This window comes from Onychomys torridus, chromosome 8, assembly GCF_903995425.1.
Source record: "Onychomys torridus chromosome 8, mOncTor1.1, whole genome shotgun sequence".
In the NCBI taxonomy this organism is placed as follows: Eukaryota; Metazoa; Chordata; class Mammalia; order Rodentia; family Cricetidae; genus Onychomys; species Onychomys torridus.
In genome coordinates, this window is record NC_050450.1 from 62,891,636 (window position 1) to 62,910,590 (window position 18,955).

Consider the following 18,955-nt stretch of genomic DNA (forward strand, 5'->3'; position numbering starts at 1 on the left):
GGTTGGCCTCAAACTCACAGAGATCCACCTGCCTCTGCTGGGATTAAAGGCGTGCGCCACCACCGCCGGCTCTTTATTTTTATGGCTTGCACAACTGTCATTTTATTATGGGTAGATTAAAGAAAACTGTACATTACTTCACACTAATGATTTTTGGGAGAATGGCCTTACAAACTACTATTTTCTTATTGCCTGCTTAAAAATATTCTTTTTGTCTTTTTTTTTTTTTTTCCTGGAGCTGAGGACCGAACCCAGGGCCTTGCGCTTGCTAGGCAAGCGCTCTACTACTGAGCTAAATCCCCAACCCTAAAAATATTCTTATTCTCCAAGAACAGACACTATTCAAGGAAAAGATGACCTACTGACAAACTAAATTAAAAACACTCCAAATTTTCTCAAATACATCAGTTACTTATGGGCAGAATGCTTCTCTAGAGCTCTGGTTTTTTTTTAAAGATTTATTTATTATGTACACAGAAGAGGGCACCAGACCTCATTACTGATGGTTGTGAGCCACCATGTAGATGCTGGGAATTGAACTCAGGACCTCTGGAAGAGCAGTCAGTGCTCTTAACCTCTGAGCCATCTCTCCAGCCCTCTTTTACCTAATTTACATCAAATCTACCTCTAAGAAAAACTTGCCTCTTACCTGAGTGTGGTGACCCATAACTTTAATTAATCACAGCATTTAGGAGTTCTGTAAGTCCAAGGCCAGTCTGACAGCCAAAACTGCATAGAGACACTGTCTCTGTCTCAGTCTCTCTCTCACTCACAACACACACACACACACACACACACACACACACACACAGAAAACTTGCCTTAATTGTAGCATCTTCTGAAGCAGAGACCATAACACTGAACACAGGATGGAAAATAACTCGAGTGACTGGACTCCTATGACCACTCAATGCGTATTTCTCTGGTGGACGGGGAATCCATTCTTTTGGGTCTCGTTTCTGTCCAAGAGGACCACCTGACGTAAATTCTTCTTTTGCTTCATTTAGTTTTGATTCTAATTCCATAACCTTGGGGAGGGAGGGAACATGAAGTTAATATAACATATTTGGTTTTTCCTTTGTTTGCATGTTTTTTTGCTGTTAGGTAGGCTCTCACTATGAAGCTAGGGTAGCCCAGAACTCATAATCTTCCTATCTCAGCTCCCAAGTGCTGGGATTACTAGGCCCAGCCTGAACTATTTCACTGAAAGACAATTTTCACTTACATTCATTAATAGAGAAGATCAACATATCAGCCTTGCTCCCTGCCATTTTTAGTATTTTTAGTGGGTTTTTTTCCCCTATACTACAGTTGATAGATTACATTTTTTTGTTTGTTTGTTTTTTCAAGACAGGGTTTCTCTGTGTAGCTTTGCGCCTTTCCTGGAACTCACTCTGCACCCCAGGTTGGCCTTGAACTCACAGAAATCCGCCTGCCTCTGCCTCCTGATTAAAGGTGTGCGCCACCACCGCCCAGCTACAGTTTATAATTATTGTTGGAGGCAGTAATATTCACAACAAAAGCTAATACTGCTGAACAACTACTAGGTGCTGACCTTAGTATAGCTGGGCTTATATTAGAACACCTTTTCATGTGGAGAATATGTGTTTTAGAAATGGAATAGCATTTGTGACTTCTATCTTTCACATTAAACAGACAACCTCAAGAGGTAAGAATGGCTCTTGTGAGACTACACTCAGTGCTCTTCTCCCAGGCCCAAGCAGTAGTGTCCTCCTAAGCATCAGCTTCTCGGTCAGGCAAGGCACACTCAACCAAGGCACTGCCCTAGGCCATCTGAGCTATTGTGCAGCAGTGATGACCTTATAATTCGAGTTGTTATGAAGAAAAGGAATGTATTTTCTAAGCTCAGATACGGGTATCAGCAGATTAATCATTTATGGTAATGCCTTCAGAAAATTTATAAGAGTACACTGACCACAACAGAGTAAAGTCTTACCTTTTTTTGTAATCTAATAACAGATGTCCATTTTTTTTCCAAAAGACCAGCATACTTTTTATCTAATTCTTCATTCTAGAGGATAAAAAGCAAGATCCTTAAAAAAAATGGCTCAACCATGACATTTTTAAGCCTAAGCATCGTTTTTTTTCCCCCCAAGACAGTGTTTCTCTGTGTAGTTTTGTAGCCTGTCCTGTATCTCACTCTAAACCAGGCACTGGCTTTGAACTCATAGAGACCCGCTTGGCTCTGCCTCCTGAGTGCTGGGATTAAAGGTGTGCACCACCACCACCTGGCTCAACTATTTGATTATACAAAAAAGTAGGAAAATTAAGTTCAGTGCTAAGAGATCACCATAAAAAATGGTAAGATTTGAATAGCTGAATTGACCTAACTACTACAAATTTAAGTAAAATTCATCCATTAACTAACTATACTATGACTAACTAGAGGACTGTTAAAAAAAAGCCAAGCATACCATATCTAATTCAGCTTCCTTTTTAAAAACGGAATATGCTTCTTCATAGCCATTTGAACGAAGATAATCTGCTATAGCTCGATTTCTGAAAGAAAACAAACAAATTCAAATGAGTTCTAAAAATATCTCATTTCTATTTAAGGAAATACAAACATTTTGTTTGAGACAGGGTTTCTCTCTTAGCCCTCCCTGTCCTGGAACTCATTATGTAGACCAGGCCAACCTCAAACTCACAGAGATCCACCTATCTCCGCCCTTCTCAAGTGCTGGGATTAAAGGCGTGTACCACCACCATCTGGCTTTTAAAATCTATTAAAAAGTTAATTCTTTCCAAATTATGCAAATCTTTCTAAGGAAAAAAAAATGGACATACTTTCAAGGGTTCTGAAACATTAGCCACCGTCACAGTGTATCTGTATTATTTTTTAGCACACCCCCTCACCCACCCTTCAAGATGCTAGGGACTGAACTCAGGATATCTGTGCATACTAGGCAAGTAATCTACCACTGAACTACATTCCCAGCCTTTGACATTTTATAAGTTTCTAACTTACTGCTTAGCTTATCACTTGTGGGCATGACACAGCTAAAAATATATTTCTATACCTAGATATCAATTGGTGAAAGTAATCTTCAGTTTTGCTAGTGTTCACATTGACCTTCTCTTACTATTTGACATACATGCTTAAGCATTGGAGATTACAACTGAGTTTTGCATAGAGTTTCTCTGTGTAAACCTGGCTGTCCTCAAACTCACAGAGATCCACCTATCTCTGCCCCTCCCGCCCCCAAGTGCTGGGATTAAAGGCGTGCGCCACCATGCCTGGTTTAGAAATGTTTTGATAAAACTAGAGCAAGGATATGGAGAGGCTCAGTGGTAACATGTGCTTTGCTGTGCAAGCATGAGGACTGGAGCTCATGTCCCAGCACTTCATGTATAAGGTTGAGTGTTCTGTGCAAGTCTATAGACCTAGCACTAAGGTGGGTGGAGACAGGAGGCTCTCTTGAGTTTGCTGTCTTCCTGACTAGCCAAAATATTTCAGGTTCAGGAAGAGACCCTGCTGTTCAAAAGGAACAAAGAGTGACAGGAAGACAACCAAAGTCTATGTCTCCAGCAGACACACATGCAAACATCATAAAAATACATTTCAAGAACAGTAACCCCCTCCCCAAAGTACTTTAGTCTTAGAAATAAATCTAAATCATTACAATGGACTGAAAACACACAAATACAAACAGTATATGGTCTTAGAATGACATTAATTTAAAATTCTAATTCAAAGGCAGAAAAGCTGAAACGGCTTGAAATGATGTCTTTTCATGCTTCTCTTCCATTCTGTCCTGACAGAATATAGGCAAGCATCCCTGCTCTCCTATGCCAATGTTTCTCAATTATTCTGAGCCTTTAGTCACTAAATTATAGAAAAGGTTAATTTTGGATTCCTCTGTAAGACTTTAAACTAACTTAAATAAAAAGTTAATGGCAGTTGGGTGGTGTATGCCTTCAATCCCAGCATGCAGGGGGCAGAGGCAGGTAGATCTCTGTGAGTTCGAAACCAGCCTAAAAAGGCAAAAAAATACAAAAAATAAAAAATAAAAATAAAGTCACTACCATGCGCTTAAATTTAAATATACATATATACTGATAGTATCATTACATCCTTTGCCTTGTTTTGTTTATCCTTTTGAAGCTGGGCCTTTGTCTTGGTGGCCTTGAATTTACAGAGATCTGCCTGTCTCTGCCTCTGAGCACTGGATTCCTGCTTTTATAAAACAGGCATTTGTGCATCCCAGGTTGGCCAGAAAATACCTAAGTAGGGTGACCTTGAACTTCTGAATTGGACCCAATACCTGGCCATTTTAAAGCACTGGAAATCAAATCCAGGGATTTGTGCATGCTATATATATCCCCAGCCCTCCTCAACAGGGCCACTGACCTCCAATATTTCATCATAGCCAATCACTATTGTGTTTTATATGTTATCCCAGATATAATCTATCCAAAATCTATAGTGTTCTAGATTACTGCCTTATTTGGGGGGATGGGGATAGGAGACAAGGTCAAATTACATAGTCCTAGCTGGCCTGTAACCACTTGATGTAAATTCTTTTGCTTCGTTTAATTTTGATCCTAATTCCATAACCTTGAGAAACAACATGAGGTCAAAATAAGGTGCAGTCTAGAAAAGAGCTGGTATGTTTTTGTCCTTTAAAGTAGGATCTCACTATGAAGCTTAAGGTAGCCCAGAACATGATACTGTCTCAGCTCCCAAGAGCTGGGTTTACTATTTCACTCAAAGACAATTTCCATACATGTATTAACAGAGAAAGGTAGGAAGATTTTCTTAAGTATGCTACAACATTCCCCTGAGTTTTAGGGAAGGGGGAGGCACAAAGTGTGGCAAATTTCTGGCCTGGGTATTAGATTCCAGTCCAACGTGATAGGCCCTAAGAACTGTGACAAAGGGTTATAAGATCACCCTTCACGTTTGCTATTTATTTATTTTGGTGCTCTTACCCCGCGAGGAACATATCCCGAACACGACATATAATAGTAAATTCAAAAAGGCAATTCACAATTCAACCACTATTTAGTCTTAAGATGAACACCAGTCACACAAAGGGCAAATGGACCTTCAACTTCACTATGGAACAAACTGCAGGTTATAATTATCAGAGACAAGGGTGTGTGGAATACTTCTTTACACTGTGATTGGTTTAATAAAAAGCTGACTGGCGGGTAGCCAGGCAGGAAGTATAGGCAGGGCAACCAAATTAAGAATGTTGGAATAAAGAAGGGCAGAGTCAGAGTCACCAGGAGACACAGAGGGAGCAAGACATGTTGGGAGACAGGTAAAGTCATGAGCCTCATGGTAATACATAGATTAATAGAAATAGGTTATTTCAAGTTGTAAGAGCTAGTTCATAATAAGCCTGAGCTATCGGTCAAGCAATTATAAATAACATTAAGCTACACCGAGTCTTTAAGATTCTGATACTGAACCTTCCACCTGATAACTACTGTGACATTATTAAGTATATGTCATCTTGAAATTCTTTTAAATAGTCAAACAGGGGGTTGGGGATTTAGCTCAGTGGAAAAGCACTTGCCTAGCAAGCACAAGGCCCTGAGTTCGGCCCTCAGCTCCCCCCACCAAAAAAAAAAAAAAAAAAAAAAAAAAAGTCAAAAAGAAAAATATGATCCATTCTTATATCTTAATTATCATCACAGATACCTAAAGATGGTCAATCTTCATCAACTCAACAGGATTTAGAATCACCACAGAAACATACCTTTTGGGTGTATTCGTATGTTTTTGGAAAGGTTTAAATGAACAGCAAAGAACTACTGTAAACGTAGGTGTCCATACCTCATGTGCTAATGTCTGAAGACTGAATAAAAAGAAAAGGCTAGGGTTGGGGATTTAGCTCAGAGGTAGAGCACTTGCCAAGCAAGCATAAGGCCCTGGGTTCGGTCCTCAGCTCCAGAAAAAAAGAAAAGAAAAGGCTAATCAGCAGCTGTCATTCACACCTCTCTGATTCTTGACTGCAGACACAATGTGACCCACCATCTTACCTTCCCAGGATCAATTATGCATCAAATTATGAATTAAAATAAACCCTTCCTTCCTTAAGCTGTTTTTGACAGGAATTTTGTCAAAGCGAGTAACTAATATACTTACTTCCTTCTTTTATCAACAATTACTAAAACCTGGCATGGTGGTGCATGCCTATGATCCCAACATTCTTGAGAAGCAGTGCCTGTTCAAGGTAAGCATCAGCTATATATTGTATTCTAGGCCAGCTGACCTCCAAGATACCTAATTCCAACAAAACAAAAACTAAAATTTAAATTTTAAAAACCTGCATGTTTGAAACGGTCATTTTTCAACGAGGTGTTTGTTTACTAGCTTCAGTAAATCTAGCACTAGAAACAACAATTAAAGACAAGAATGCCTATAATCACTAGTATTTAAAACTGTCCTCAAAACCACCACACAAATAATGAAAATGCTGAAGAGATAGGAATGTAGATCAGTGGTAAAATGTGCTTAATATACACAAATGCCCTGGGTTCAACTCTATCACTTTAAGGGAAGGCAGACATCCATAAATCCTAGCACTCAGGATGGTAAGACAAAAGACTCTCAAGTTCCAAGCCAGCCTGGGGGTTGATACAAGAGTGTTTCTGAGCTACACAATGAAAGTTTACATTACAGAAACAAACAAGGAGGCTGGAGGATGGTCCAGTTAATAAAGTGCTTATAATGCAAAGTATAAGGACCTGAGTTCAGCAACAATGTAAAAAGCTAGGTGTGGTCATGCATGCCTGAAGTGAGTCTCTGGGACTTGCTAGCCAGTCAGAGATCGAGATTCAGGGGGGGAGAGAGGGAGAGAGGGAGAGAGGGAGAGGGAGAGAGGGAGAGAGGGAGAGAGGGAGAGAGGGAGAGAGGGAGAGGGAGAGAGGGGAGAGGGAGAGAGGGAGAGAGGGAGAGGGAGAGAGAGGGAGAGGGAGAGAGAGGGAGAGGGAGAGAGGGGAGAGGGAGAGAGGGAGAGAGGGAGAGAGAGTGAGAGGGAGAGAGAGAGAGATATCGAGATCCAGTTAAAGACCCTGACTCACAAAATGAAGTGGAGAAGGCTCAGCCTACTCAAAATGGTGAGTGAGCTTCATTTGCAGAAGAGATCCTTAAAGTAGTAGAGTAGATAGTTATTATAGAGGGAGACACCTGATACTCTCTGTGAAGTTGCATGCATACAAAATACATACACACACTAAAATTAAGAAGAAAAAAGGTGGAAAGTGGAAGACATCCAATAAATCATGCTCTGGCTTCTACATACACAATGGAAAAAAAAGTAAATAAAAAAAAAAAAAAAAATAGGGGGTTGGGGATTTAGCTCAGTGGTAGAGCGCTTGCCTGGCAAGCACAAGGCCTGGGTTCGATCCTCAGCTCAAAAAAAAAAAGGGTAAAATGGGAGGAGGCAGCTAGAGAGATAGCTCCACAGTTTAGAGCACTGGCTGCTTTTGCAGAGGACCAGGTTAGATTCTCAGCACTCACATGGTGGGTCTCAACTGTCTCTAACTCCAGTCCCAAGAAAACATCCATACAGTGTGTGGATTTATTTTATGTATGAGTCCTCTATCTCTGTGTATGACTTTATGACATCAGATTCCACTATAAATGGTTGTGAGCCACCACAATGTGGGTGCTGGGAATTAAACTCAGGACTTCTGGAAGAGCAGCCAGTACTCTCAGCACCCTCTCCAACCCCAACAAGCACCTTTTAAATACAGGTTCTATGTTTTGAGAGAGCAGGGAGGAGGGCTAGGTGTTGTTGTTGCTTGTTTTACTTCTTAGACAGGGTCTATCTACATAGCTCTGGCTGTCTGGAAACTCAAGCTGTAGACCAAGCTGTCCTCAGATTCACAGAGATCCACTTGCCTCTGCCTCTAGAGTGTTGGAATTAAAGGCTTGTGTGCCACCAGTCTGGCCACCTTCTGAATCTTCTTGAGCCTGTTAAGTTTCCTTAGCAAGTGCCAACACACCTGGCTGACAGAACAGTTTTTATCCTTAATGAACTTGATAGTCGAACATCTACAACACTGTTTAAAACTGACACACATTTTAAGACTCATTACTGGTCAAGCCTTGGCTATCCTGGAAGTTCTCCGTAGACCATACTGGCCTCAAACCTCCAACTCAGAGGTGTACATCACCATACCCAGATCAGCTTATTGTTTTACCTTTACCAAGTATAAAAGAGAGAGGGAAAAAATACTGCTACTACATAACAGTTTATAATGATTTGTTGTCTTAAATAATCAAAGTATGGTGACTTTTACTGAATGAAATAGCTCAATTAAAATATTTCCAGGGGCTGGAAGGTGGCGATGCACACCTTTAATCCCAGCACTCGGGAAGCAGAGGCAGGCAGATGTCAACGTGATCTACAGAGCAAGTTCCAGGACAGCCAAGGACAGCTAAGGTTACATAGAGAAACTCTGTCATGAAAAAAACACAAACAAATAGAATCCAAGGGCTGATGAGATGGCTCAGTGGGTAAAAGTGCTTGCTACTGAGCCCTACAACCCAAGTTTACCCCTGGGACCCCATATCCCACATGCTTTCTTTAAGTTGTCTGCAGACAGACACACTAAAATTCCCTCAAAAATTAAAAAGATTAAATATGGGTTGGCAAGATGGCTCAGTGGGTAAAGATGTTCTACCAAACCTGATGACATTCATCCCTGGATCCCACATCAGAGGAGAGAAGAGACCCTACAAGTTATGCTCCTATATCCACATCTGCTTGTGTGTCTGTCTCTGTCTGTCTGTCTGTCTGTCTGTCTGTCTCTCTCTCTCTCTCTCTCTCTCTCACACACACACACACACACACACACACTTAGCTCATCCATACACAAAATAAACAAATATAACTATGTGCATGCCTGGTGCCCTAGGAGGGTCAGAAGTGGATGTTGGATCTCCTAGAACTGGAGTTAGAATTGTGAGCTGCCATATGGGTGCTTGTCCTCTGCAGGAACAAGTGTTCTTAACTACTAAGCCATCTCTCCAGCCCCAACACTAGGTTTTTAGCTTGCTTTGTTTGTTTTTTACTTTAATTTAGTTTTATTTATGTGGGTGTTTTGCCTGCATGTACGTCTATGCATGTGTGTCAGTAAAAGGTGTTGCATACCCTGGAACTAGAGTTACTAATAATTGCTAATCATCATGTGAGTGCTAGGTCAGGTATAGTGGTGCTTGCCTTTCATTCCAGTACTTGGAAGGTAGAGGTAGATAGATCTCTGTGAATTCAAGGTCAGTCTGGCTTATAGAGTGAGTTCCAAGCCAGGCTGAACTACAGAACAAGACCCTAACTCAAAATCAACAAAGTGCTACATAACAAAAAATAGTGACAAGTAAATTTTAGAGGAGAAGTAGAAGTAAGTTAAGAGTTATGGTGTGAGAAAGGTATATGGGATTTTTCTTCATATTTTGTTTCATTATAAAATAAAAACTACTACTTAAGGCATTTAAAACTGTTTGTTAAAATACTGCCAGGTGGTGGTGGTGGTGGTGGTGGTGGTGGTGGCAGCGGCGGCGGCGGCGGCGCACGCCTTTAATCTCAGCACTCGGGAGGCAGAGGCAGGTGGATCCGTGAGTTCGAGGCCAGCCTGGGCTACCAAGTGAGCTCCAGGAAAGGCACAAAGCTACATAGAGAAACCCTGCCTTGAAAAAAATAATAAAATAAAAACAAATTTAAAAAAAAAATTAAAGCATGCTGGGTAGTGGTGGCACACGCCTTTAATCCCAGCACTCAGGAGGCAGAGCCAGGCGAATCTCTGTGAGATTGAGGGTAGCCTGGTCTACAGAGCGAGAACCAGGACAGGCACCGTAACTACTGAGAAATCCTGTCTCAAAAGAAAAAAAAACCAAAAACCAAAAAACAAAAATGTTAAAGCACATTCATTACTAAAATGTTTTTATATTGAAAAAAAAACTAGTTTTAACGCTTGTTTAGAACACAAATTGTAGAGAAGGCCTTGAAATATTTTAAAGTAATAATAATAAGAGAAGAGTCAGGTGTAGTGGAGTCTACCTGTTATTGAGGTAGGAGTTCTAGGTCAGCCTGGGCTATATAACAATAAGGGGTTGGAGATTTAGCTCAGTGGTAGAGCGCTTGCCTAGCAAGCGCAAGGCCCTGGGTTCGGTCCTCAGCTCAAAAAAAAAATAAAATAAGGAAAGAACGAACTACTTGGTAACAGTTGGACAGGACATGTGGATAACAACACAGGGAAAAACATCTTTTCCTCTATACAAGCCACGGTAAGCAACCCCAGATGGCTTCAACATTATAGAAATGTGATAACATAATTGTACATTATGAAGTTAGAAATATTTATGTAATCAAAACAGTAAGGCACATCTGAAGGATGACTTTTTATTTTGTTTTCTTTTTTCAGACAGGGGTTCTCTGTTTAACAGTCCTGGCTGTCCTGGAACTTCCTTTGTAGGCAAGGCTGGCCTTGAACTCACAAAGATCCACTTGCCTTGGGTTCTGGGATTAAAGGTGTGCTCTATAATGCCCAGCTTAAAAAAATGACTCTTATGGAAAGAGTATAGCTTTCATTGCACAACTGTTTGCAGGAAAATGTAAACATCTCCACAGAGACTGTATCAGGAGCAAACAACTGAAAGATAAAAGTCAACACAAACAAAATTTCTGACTCAGGATAAATTTAAAACAAAACATTCTTAGAACTATGGAATTACGTTTATAAAAGCATCAACTGATTTCTGTATGTCTTTCTGCTTTATGAAAAAAGCAAAAGCCTCAAAGTTAGGTAGCTAAGGCAGGAATACAGATAGTTCAAGGCTAATCTTAAATACATAGTAAAACCTGGTCTCAAAAAACTAAAAAATGGGGCTGGAGAGATGGCTCAGTGGTTAAGATCACTGGCTGCTCTTCCAGAGGACCACGGGTTCAATTCCCAGCACCCACAAGGTGGATCACAACCATCTACAACTCCAGTTCCAACAGATCCAAAGCTCTCTTCTGGCCTCCAAGGACACACCATGCATAAATGTAGTGTACAGACACACATGAAGGCAAAAAATTATATAGTAAATATATATATAAAAATTAGTAAATACAAAAGTGTGAAAAGGGGTTGGGGATTTAGCTCAGTGGTAGAGTGCTCGCCTAGCAAGGCCCTGGGTTCGATCCTCAGCTCCAAAAAAAAAAAAAAAAAAAGTGTGAAAAAAAAAATAGAAAAATCCAAGTTCACATTATATATATGTATATATAATAAAAGCATTATAACTTACAATGCATTTAATCCAAGTAATTTGCAAATGTATTTGAAATAGCTCTAGATGTTCTGCCTATATAATTGAAGTCTTGTTTTAAGACTACATAGCCCTAGGTGGACTGATAGTATGTTGCCAGTCTGGCCTCTTTTATTTGTGACAATCCTTCTGCCTCCGCCTCCTGAGTGTCTATTAATGGACAGGACAACAGATGGAAATGTGTGTGGTAAGGACTGATGACTTGAGCTCAATCCCCAGGACCCACAGTAGAAAGAACCAACCTCACAAGCAGGCCTCCTCTCTATACCAGAAGCACAGACATACATACAATAATAAATTGCTAAAAAAAATTAGTTTACTGGGGTTGGGGATTTAGCTCAGTGGTAGAGCACTTGCCTAGCAAGCGCAAGGCCCTGGGTTCAATCCTCAGCTCTGGCAAAAAAAAAAAAAAAAAAAGGAAGAAAAGAAAAGAAAAGAAATTAGTTTACTGACAGGTGATATTTAACACTGAGAATCAAAATATGGGGTGCTGAGCCACCAGCCTTATTTGGTTTTCTTTGGGAGGGGGAGGGGGACTCAAAACAGTTTCTTTGCAGTCCTGGAATTAGCTCTATAGACCAGACTGGCCTTGAATTCAGATATCCACCTACCTCTGCCTTCCAAGTGCAGGTATTAAAGTCATGTGCTGCCACCAGGTTCCTCATTTGAGTTTTGTCCCTGTTTTTAGGAATTATACCAGCATCCCTATGAAGGAATCTAAGACCCCATTCTGACTCCATGGGCATAACACACACACGATACACAGATACACATGCAGGTGAAACAGCTATACACATTAAATTTTAAAAATAAAGCAAAAAAACTCCAAACCACAGGCACCAAAGGACATAGCCAGCTTGGAGACACACACCTTTAATCTCAACACCAACCATAGAGACCTGGAGGTCTGTATAGACAGGCAGTGACACGGAGGTCATGTGGTTGGGTTTACAATCAATGAGAAGGCAGAACAGAAAGTCAATAAAAAGACAGACACTAAAATGATCATGCTATAAATAATTCTTAGATTAAATACCTTTAAATTTAATAAATTGTGCATTTTACAAAAAAAAAAAAGAGAGAGACACACAAGAAGTAAGTCTCTTGCTGAGGGAAAGGACAGCAGCGGCAGGAAGGGTAAGAAAGTGGTTTTAGTCTCAGCTCTTAGCTACTACTCTGACCACTTGGGCTTTTAACTCTGAATGTGGCTCTGTGTTTCTTATTTAATAAGATGGGGTATAGATGGGTTTTGGGTATTCAATGGATTATGGATGTTTGTCATTGTTTAGGGTGGTTGGTTAAAAGTTGTTGGTCATAGTCAGAAAAAAAAGCTAAACAAAGAGTTAAATTCAAAGATTTCTTTCTAAAGGGAAAAAGGAGAATATACAGAAATGATTACATAAAAGGATAGATTATTGAATCTACTTTAATCAAAAACTATTAACCTCAAAAACCTTTATATTGGTATGGATTTTTGTATATTGATACATATTTCGTTATTTTTGCTATACAACATGTATCTTTCTACTCTTCTTTTGAGGTATTGTGTAACAAATTAAAAATACAGGTTAAGGCACTCTGCTCTCACTGCTGCTTTGGACAGAGAGTCTAAGCTCAGAGCTTGAAAATAAAGGCTGTATGCTTTTACATATTGGAAAAAAATACAGGTTAAAACAGTGCAGTTTAAAATGTTACTGTAACTAAAAATGTCTCTGGGCTTGAGAATGAAAGTCACAGAGATGCTTGTTTGAACTAAAATTGTTAACTGTAAAAATTTTTTGGTTGTAAATCATTTCTTCATATTTGGAAATGGAAGTCTGATATCAGAATTTACTTTTTAAAAAACTTTTTGAACTTAAAAAATGAGATAAAACTATAATAAGGTTTTGGTTATGGATTTCTTCTTATTTGGAAGGCTGGTCAGCCCAAGTCTGACCCCTTGGTCACTCTGTTCCTGCCTTCCCTGAAGGATCTCCAGCGCAGTGTGTCTGCTACCTGACACTGACATCTCACCAGTGGACACCTCACAACAGATACAGTGAGGTCACTCATGAAGGGAGCACTGTGGAGAAGATCCTGTCACCTGTTGAGTGTTCTTAGACTGCGATCCTCCCTGAAGTCTCAGGGGCCTGGATCTGAAGTGCCAGAAAACGTCTTTTTTACCACTAACCATGCCACCCCCTCTCCTGTCCCAATACTCAATAAATATCTTCTTACCCCCAAAAAAACAAAAAACAAAAAAACAGGTTAGTAGTTAGTCATCTATAATAATCAAACTTGTAGTCACATTAGGTATATTTTCAAGGTTAAACAGGTATTTAGAAAGATAGATGGTCTTCAAACACTTCAAAGACCTACAGAATATGGCATTTAATATGCTTAATAACCTAAAGCTTTTCATGACAGTGACACACGTCTGCTCCTGGCAACACCAATTTACTTCAAAAGAAGATGATGGGCACTGAAGAACCTCCATAATGGAGTTTGCTTTCTTTATGGCAAAAACTAGTTATTTGGGCAAAGAAATTGATCTTGCCTCAACTGCTGACAATATACTGTCCAGACTGGACCAACAGGATTCAAACAAGGCAACTGCCAAACTTTGCCAAGACAAGGTAAGATGGTCCTTCAAAATTCCCTACTTCTCGTAAGTCTTAAAAGTTTGCCTTAGTTATGCTAAACAGGTAAATTAGGTATAAAACTTTAGACTTACAAAGATAAATGATAAAATATTTTCTCTAAATTTGCCAAATACAAATGACTCCATTTGTAACTGTATTTGTAACTGATATTGTAACTGTAATTCTAACTTGATAACTGTTTTTGTTGTATATAATTTTACTATGTTAAATTAAAACCTTCCTTTTTATTTAGAGAAAAAAGGGGGAAATGCTGGGGAATAATCCTTTTGTACACTGTGAAAATGTGTTGCTCTCGTTGTTAATAAAAAGCTGATTAGTGCTAGCTTTAGCAGCACATATACTAAAATTGGAACCATACAGAGAAAATTAGCATGGTCCCTGCGCAAGGATGACACGTAAATTCTTGAAGCATTCCATATTAAAAAAAAAAAAAAAAAAGCTGATTACACAATAGCTAGGCAGAATTTTGGGGACAGGGAGAACGCTGGGAAGAATAGCACTCTCAGAAGTGAGAGCAGACGCAGAGAGAAGCAAGATGAACGCGCCATGTTAAAAGAAGGTCCCACCATATAGCAGAGGGTAGATAAGAAATATGGGTTAACTTAAAATGTAAGAGCTAGTAACAAGCCTGAGCTATCAGCTGAGAATTTATAATTAAGTCTCCATAACAGTTATTTGGGAACTGGTGAGCAGGAAAGTTCAACTACAAGTCTCCCAATGGCTGTATCATTAAAAAAAAAAAAAAAAACTTCCTCCTCCAATAATCAATAGCTTATCAAGAAGAGGCCAGGGGCTACATGATGATGGTATACCCCTTTAATCCTAGTATTCAGAAGGCACAGGCAGGCAAATCTCTGTGAGTTTGAGGCCAGCCTGGTCTACAGAGTGAATTTCAGGAGACAACCAAAGCTGTTACATGGAGAAATCTTGCTTTGAAACACCAATAAATATAGAAAAAAAAAATTTTTTTTTAAAGAGCGGTAAGGGCGTATTCTTGTTCGTAGATTCAAAATTACTTCTAAAGAAACATTCTAAAAATCAAAAAGTCTGGACACAGTGCCATGCCTATAAGCTCAGCTCTCAGGAGGCTAAAGCAAGAAGATTACTTCAAGGCCAGCATGGTCCAACCCAGAAAGTTCCAAGCCAGGGTGAGCTACAATGTCGGTCCTCTTCTCAGGGAAAAAAAAAAGTTATAGGGATCCTAAAAATAAACTAAAACTAAATTGTCTCCTTGGTATTCAACTACAAAATGGAATGCTGTAAAATATTACAAAATATGGAATTTTATACCCTCACTAATGCATCTGCTTAAATGCACTAGCCAACTAATGAAGTTAATTACTAAATTAATAATGAGAAAGTAAATGATAAATAGGAGTTCCTTTCTTACAACATGAATCCTAAATAAAACAAAAATTAGAGAAGCTAGGGAGATAGCTCAGTGGGTAAATTGCGTGCCATTCAAATATGAGGACCTGAGTTCAGATCCCCTAAAATTATGTAAAGAGCTAGATTTGGTGGTACCTGTTTATTATAACCCCAGTGCGGGGGATTCCAGTCAGACAGCCTTGCCAATCAGCAAGCTCATTCAGTCATAGACACTACCTCAAAAAGTAAAACTACAGAGTAACAGTGGCTTCCACATACACATGCACAGAAATATGCACAACACAAAAACATGCACACAAAAATATGTACACATGCAACACCATATAATCACATAAAATAATTAAAATGCACCTACACCACTGTGCCTGGCATAATTAACTTTTTAAAAAATGATTTATTTATTTTTATTTTATGTACATTGGTGTTTTGCCTACATTCATTTCTGGGTGAAGGTTTCAGATCCCTTGGAGCTGGCATTACAGTGGTGAGCTGCCATGTGGGTTCTGGGAATTGAACCCATGGTAGGAGCAGCCAGTGCTTTTAACCACTAAGCCATCTCTCCAGCCCCCAACTTTTTTTTTTAATTAAAAGAGCTACCTGAAGTGACACTTATCTTCTTACTGAGGATATTATGTTTAAGATATTTTTTTAAAAAGGATAAAACTTACCAACTAATCTTATTCATTTTGCTTTAAACTCAAACATGACAAAGAATTAATTCCATGCTAAAAGAAGGCCCAATTTTGAAGCCAAGACAAACTGTCAATACTAATATAGCCTCACTGGTAAAAACACTTAAAATAGACTTCCCAAGACTGCATTTTAACACTCTCTCAACTATCTCCCTTTTGTGACAAGGTGTCAGCTAGCCCAAGGCTGGCCTTGAACTTCCAAAATAGCAGAGAATGACCTTTGCTTCTACTCCATGTATCATCATTCATGACTAGATTATTATTCTAAAAATAGAATTTCTTTCTCTTTTTTCTTTTTTGAGACAAGATTTCTCTGTATAACAGTGCTAGCTGTCCTAGAACTAGCTCTGTAGACTAGGCTGGACTTAAACTCACAGAGATCAGCCCAACTCTACCTCCCAAGTGATGGGATTAAAGGCATGAGCTACCATCGCCAGCTAAGAGGTTTCCAAATAGCAGAAAACAGAGAAACTTACAGTTCATCTCGTTGTCTCTGGGACAGCACCATTTTGGCTGTAATGTCAAGCTTATTTGATATAGTGGTATGTCCCTCCAGAAAAATCGAAAATTTTGTGATCCCTGGATTTGAATTAAATATGCCACTAAGTGGCTTCCACAGAGGAGAAAATGATTCTTTCTCAAGTGAATCCAATCAGCAACCAGGAAATAGTCAACAAGTAAGGTTCATTCCACCTAAAGAGAAAAGAGAGAAAGAAAAAAGTAAAATTATTTCTCTCATTTAAGATTTGTATTATTTCTAAACTATTAATTATAGAACATGACACAATTATGTTAATATGTATGTTAGATGAGTCAACCTACAGTTTAAAGAAAAAAATCAGTCAATGCCAAAATAAATTCCTATCTCAAAAAAATCATAAACTATACTATATAGACCAAGCATCCTTTGACCCCACAAGTGTTATAATTTCAGGCCCACGCATGTACACCTCAAACCCAGCCACGTTTTATGTATATGCAAAACTACCTTTTTTAACAAAGGAGAAAATATACTTATTCAAAATACTTTATGAAGATGAAAATATGAATAAAAACAAGCATCCAGTCTGTGGTGGCGCACACCTTTAATCCCAGCAGTTGGGAGGAGGCAGAGGCAGGAATAACTCTATGAGTTCGAGGCCAGCCTGGGCTTCAGCACAATTTCAGGACAGCCAGGGCTACACAGAGAAATCCTCTGGGTATGGCAAAACAGTACTTTTTGTTGCTGTTTTTGAGATAGGGTCTAACTAGGTAGGCCTGGCTAAGACTCTTGGCAATCCTACTGCCTCAGCTTGTAGTGCTAGGTTTGAAGGCATGCACCACCATACCAGCAACACAGAACTGTTTTCAAATTTAACTTACTTATCAATTTCTTTTGTTTTTTTGTTTTTGTTTTTCGAGACAGGGTTTTTCTATGTAGTTTTGGTTCCTGTCCTGGAACTGTCTCTGTAGACCAGGCTGACCTCAAACTCACAGAGATCTGCCTGGCTCTGCCTCCCAAGTACTGGGATTAAAGGCATGCACCACTACCACACACCTACCTATTTAATTTTAATTATTAATATATAGCTACTCTAGAAAACTCCAATTCTGCCTAAAAGTGAAATTATTATTATTATTGTTGTTGTTGTTGTTTTTCCTGGAGCTGAGGACCGAACCCAGGGCCTTGGGCTTGGAGGCAAGCGCTCTCCCACTGAGCTAAATCCCCAACCCTCATGTTGTTATTTTTAAGTCAGGGATTCACTATGTGGCTCTGACTGGCCTCAAACTCAGCAATCCTCCTACAGAGGATGGAGCATAAAACAAGCTCAGGTCTTTACAATTCAGTCTAGGGTCAAGAGGAATCACAGACATGTTTTTCAGAAAAATTGCAGAACAGTGAATGGACTTAAAGGAAATATCCAATAATGAGATGGTAGCACAGTGGTAAAGACACTTTCTGCCAAGCCTGACAATCTAAATCCCTGGAAGCCACATGGTGGAAGGAGAGACTCAATTCCTGCAAGTTCTTAGCTCCAATCAATCCATTTAATTAAAGCAATTAAGGCATAGCACAGAAGTCAAAGAAGTATTTTTTTGAGGAGAGGTAATTTATAGTTACCAAATTACAAAATTACCAAATTTCAGGAATGAATCACTATGCCTGGCTAGGAGATGGAATAGAGGTGATACCATAAAACAAAACCTTTTTTTTTTTTGAGCTGAGGATCGAACCCAGGGCCTTGTGCTTGCTAGGCAAGCGCTCTACCACTGAGCTAAATCCCCAACCCAAAACAAAACTTTTACAGAGAAATATAAGCACTTGTTTTCTGCTGCCAGATGAGATGCTTAAATGCTGATAGAAAAAAAAAAAAAGGACAGAATGTACAATAATACCTATGTAAATATATTTTGTATTAGTGTAGTGAAAGAATAGTGAAATATTGTTACCATAAAATCAGTCTGATTAAGTTTCTCTGACTCCAGTTATCAATTTGCAGTAAGAGGGCAGAGGACACATGAGAACATAAGCAGCAAAATCTAAGCTGTGAGAAGCCTTAGAAAACAAATGACTTAGTTTCTTCAATGAAACAAAGACATAGAAAAGGAACCTGTAGATTCGGAGACAAGTGGCTGTGGATGGTGGCTCCAACCACCAATCACAGTATTCAAGAGGTTAAAACAAGAATTAACTGGCTCAGGTCAAATCCTGGCTAAACTCAAGGCCAGTCTGGGTGGTCTCAGAGCGTTGAGTTGTCTCAAAAATAAATTAAATAACCTGGGCCCTGTTGGGGCACACCTTTAATCCCAGTACCCAGGAAGACAGACACAGGCAGATCACTGTGAGTTCAAGGCCAACCTGGTCTACAAATCGAGTTCCAAGACAGCCAGGACTGTTACATAAAGAAATCCTGTCTTGAAAAAACAAACAAATCAATAAGAAGTGACATTCACCAGCTGCAATT

At 39.4% G+C, this 18,955-nt stretch overlaps 1 protein-coding gene and 1 non-coding gene across 2 annotated transcripts in view; one reads left to right on the forward strand and one right to left on the reverse strand.

The window, feature by feature from the left end:
- Positions 1–18,955, reverse strand: part of Pafah1b1 (platelet activating factor acetylhydrolase 1b regulatory subunit 1) — a 66,462-nt gene that overhangs the window by 20,073 nt on the left and 27,434 nt on the right. The window contains exons 2-5 of the mRNA XM_036195689.1: positions 16,487–16,703; positions 2,436–2,520; positions 1,958–2,032; positions 822–1,028 (exon numbers count right to left, since the gene is read on the reverse strand). Of these exons, the coding sequence (XP_036051582.1) occupies positions 822–1,028; positions 1,958–2,032; positions 2,436–2,520; positions 16,487–16,518 (399 nt within the window). The 5' untranslated portion in view covers positions 16,519–16,703. The remainder of the gene's footprint in view (positions 1–821; positions 1,029–1,957; positions 2,033–2,435; positions 2,521–16,486; positions 16,704–18,955) is intronic.
- Positions 14,246–14,352, forward strand: LOC118590442. The gene has a single exon (XR_004945745.1). It is a non-coding gene; the product is annotated as a U6 spliceosomal RNA (small nuclear RNA).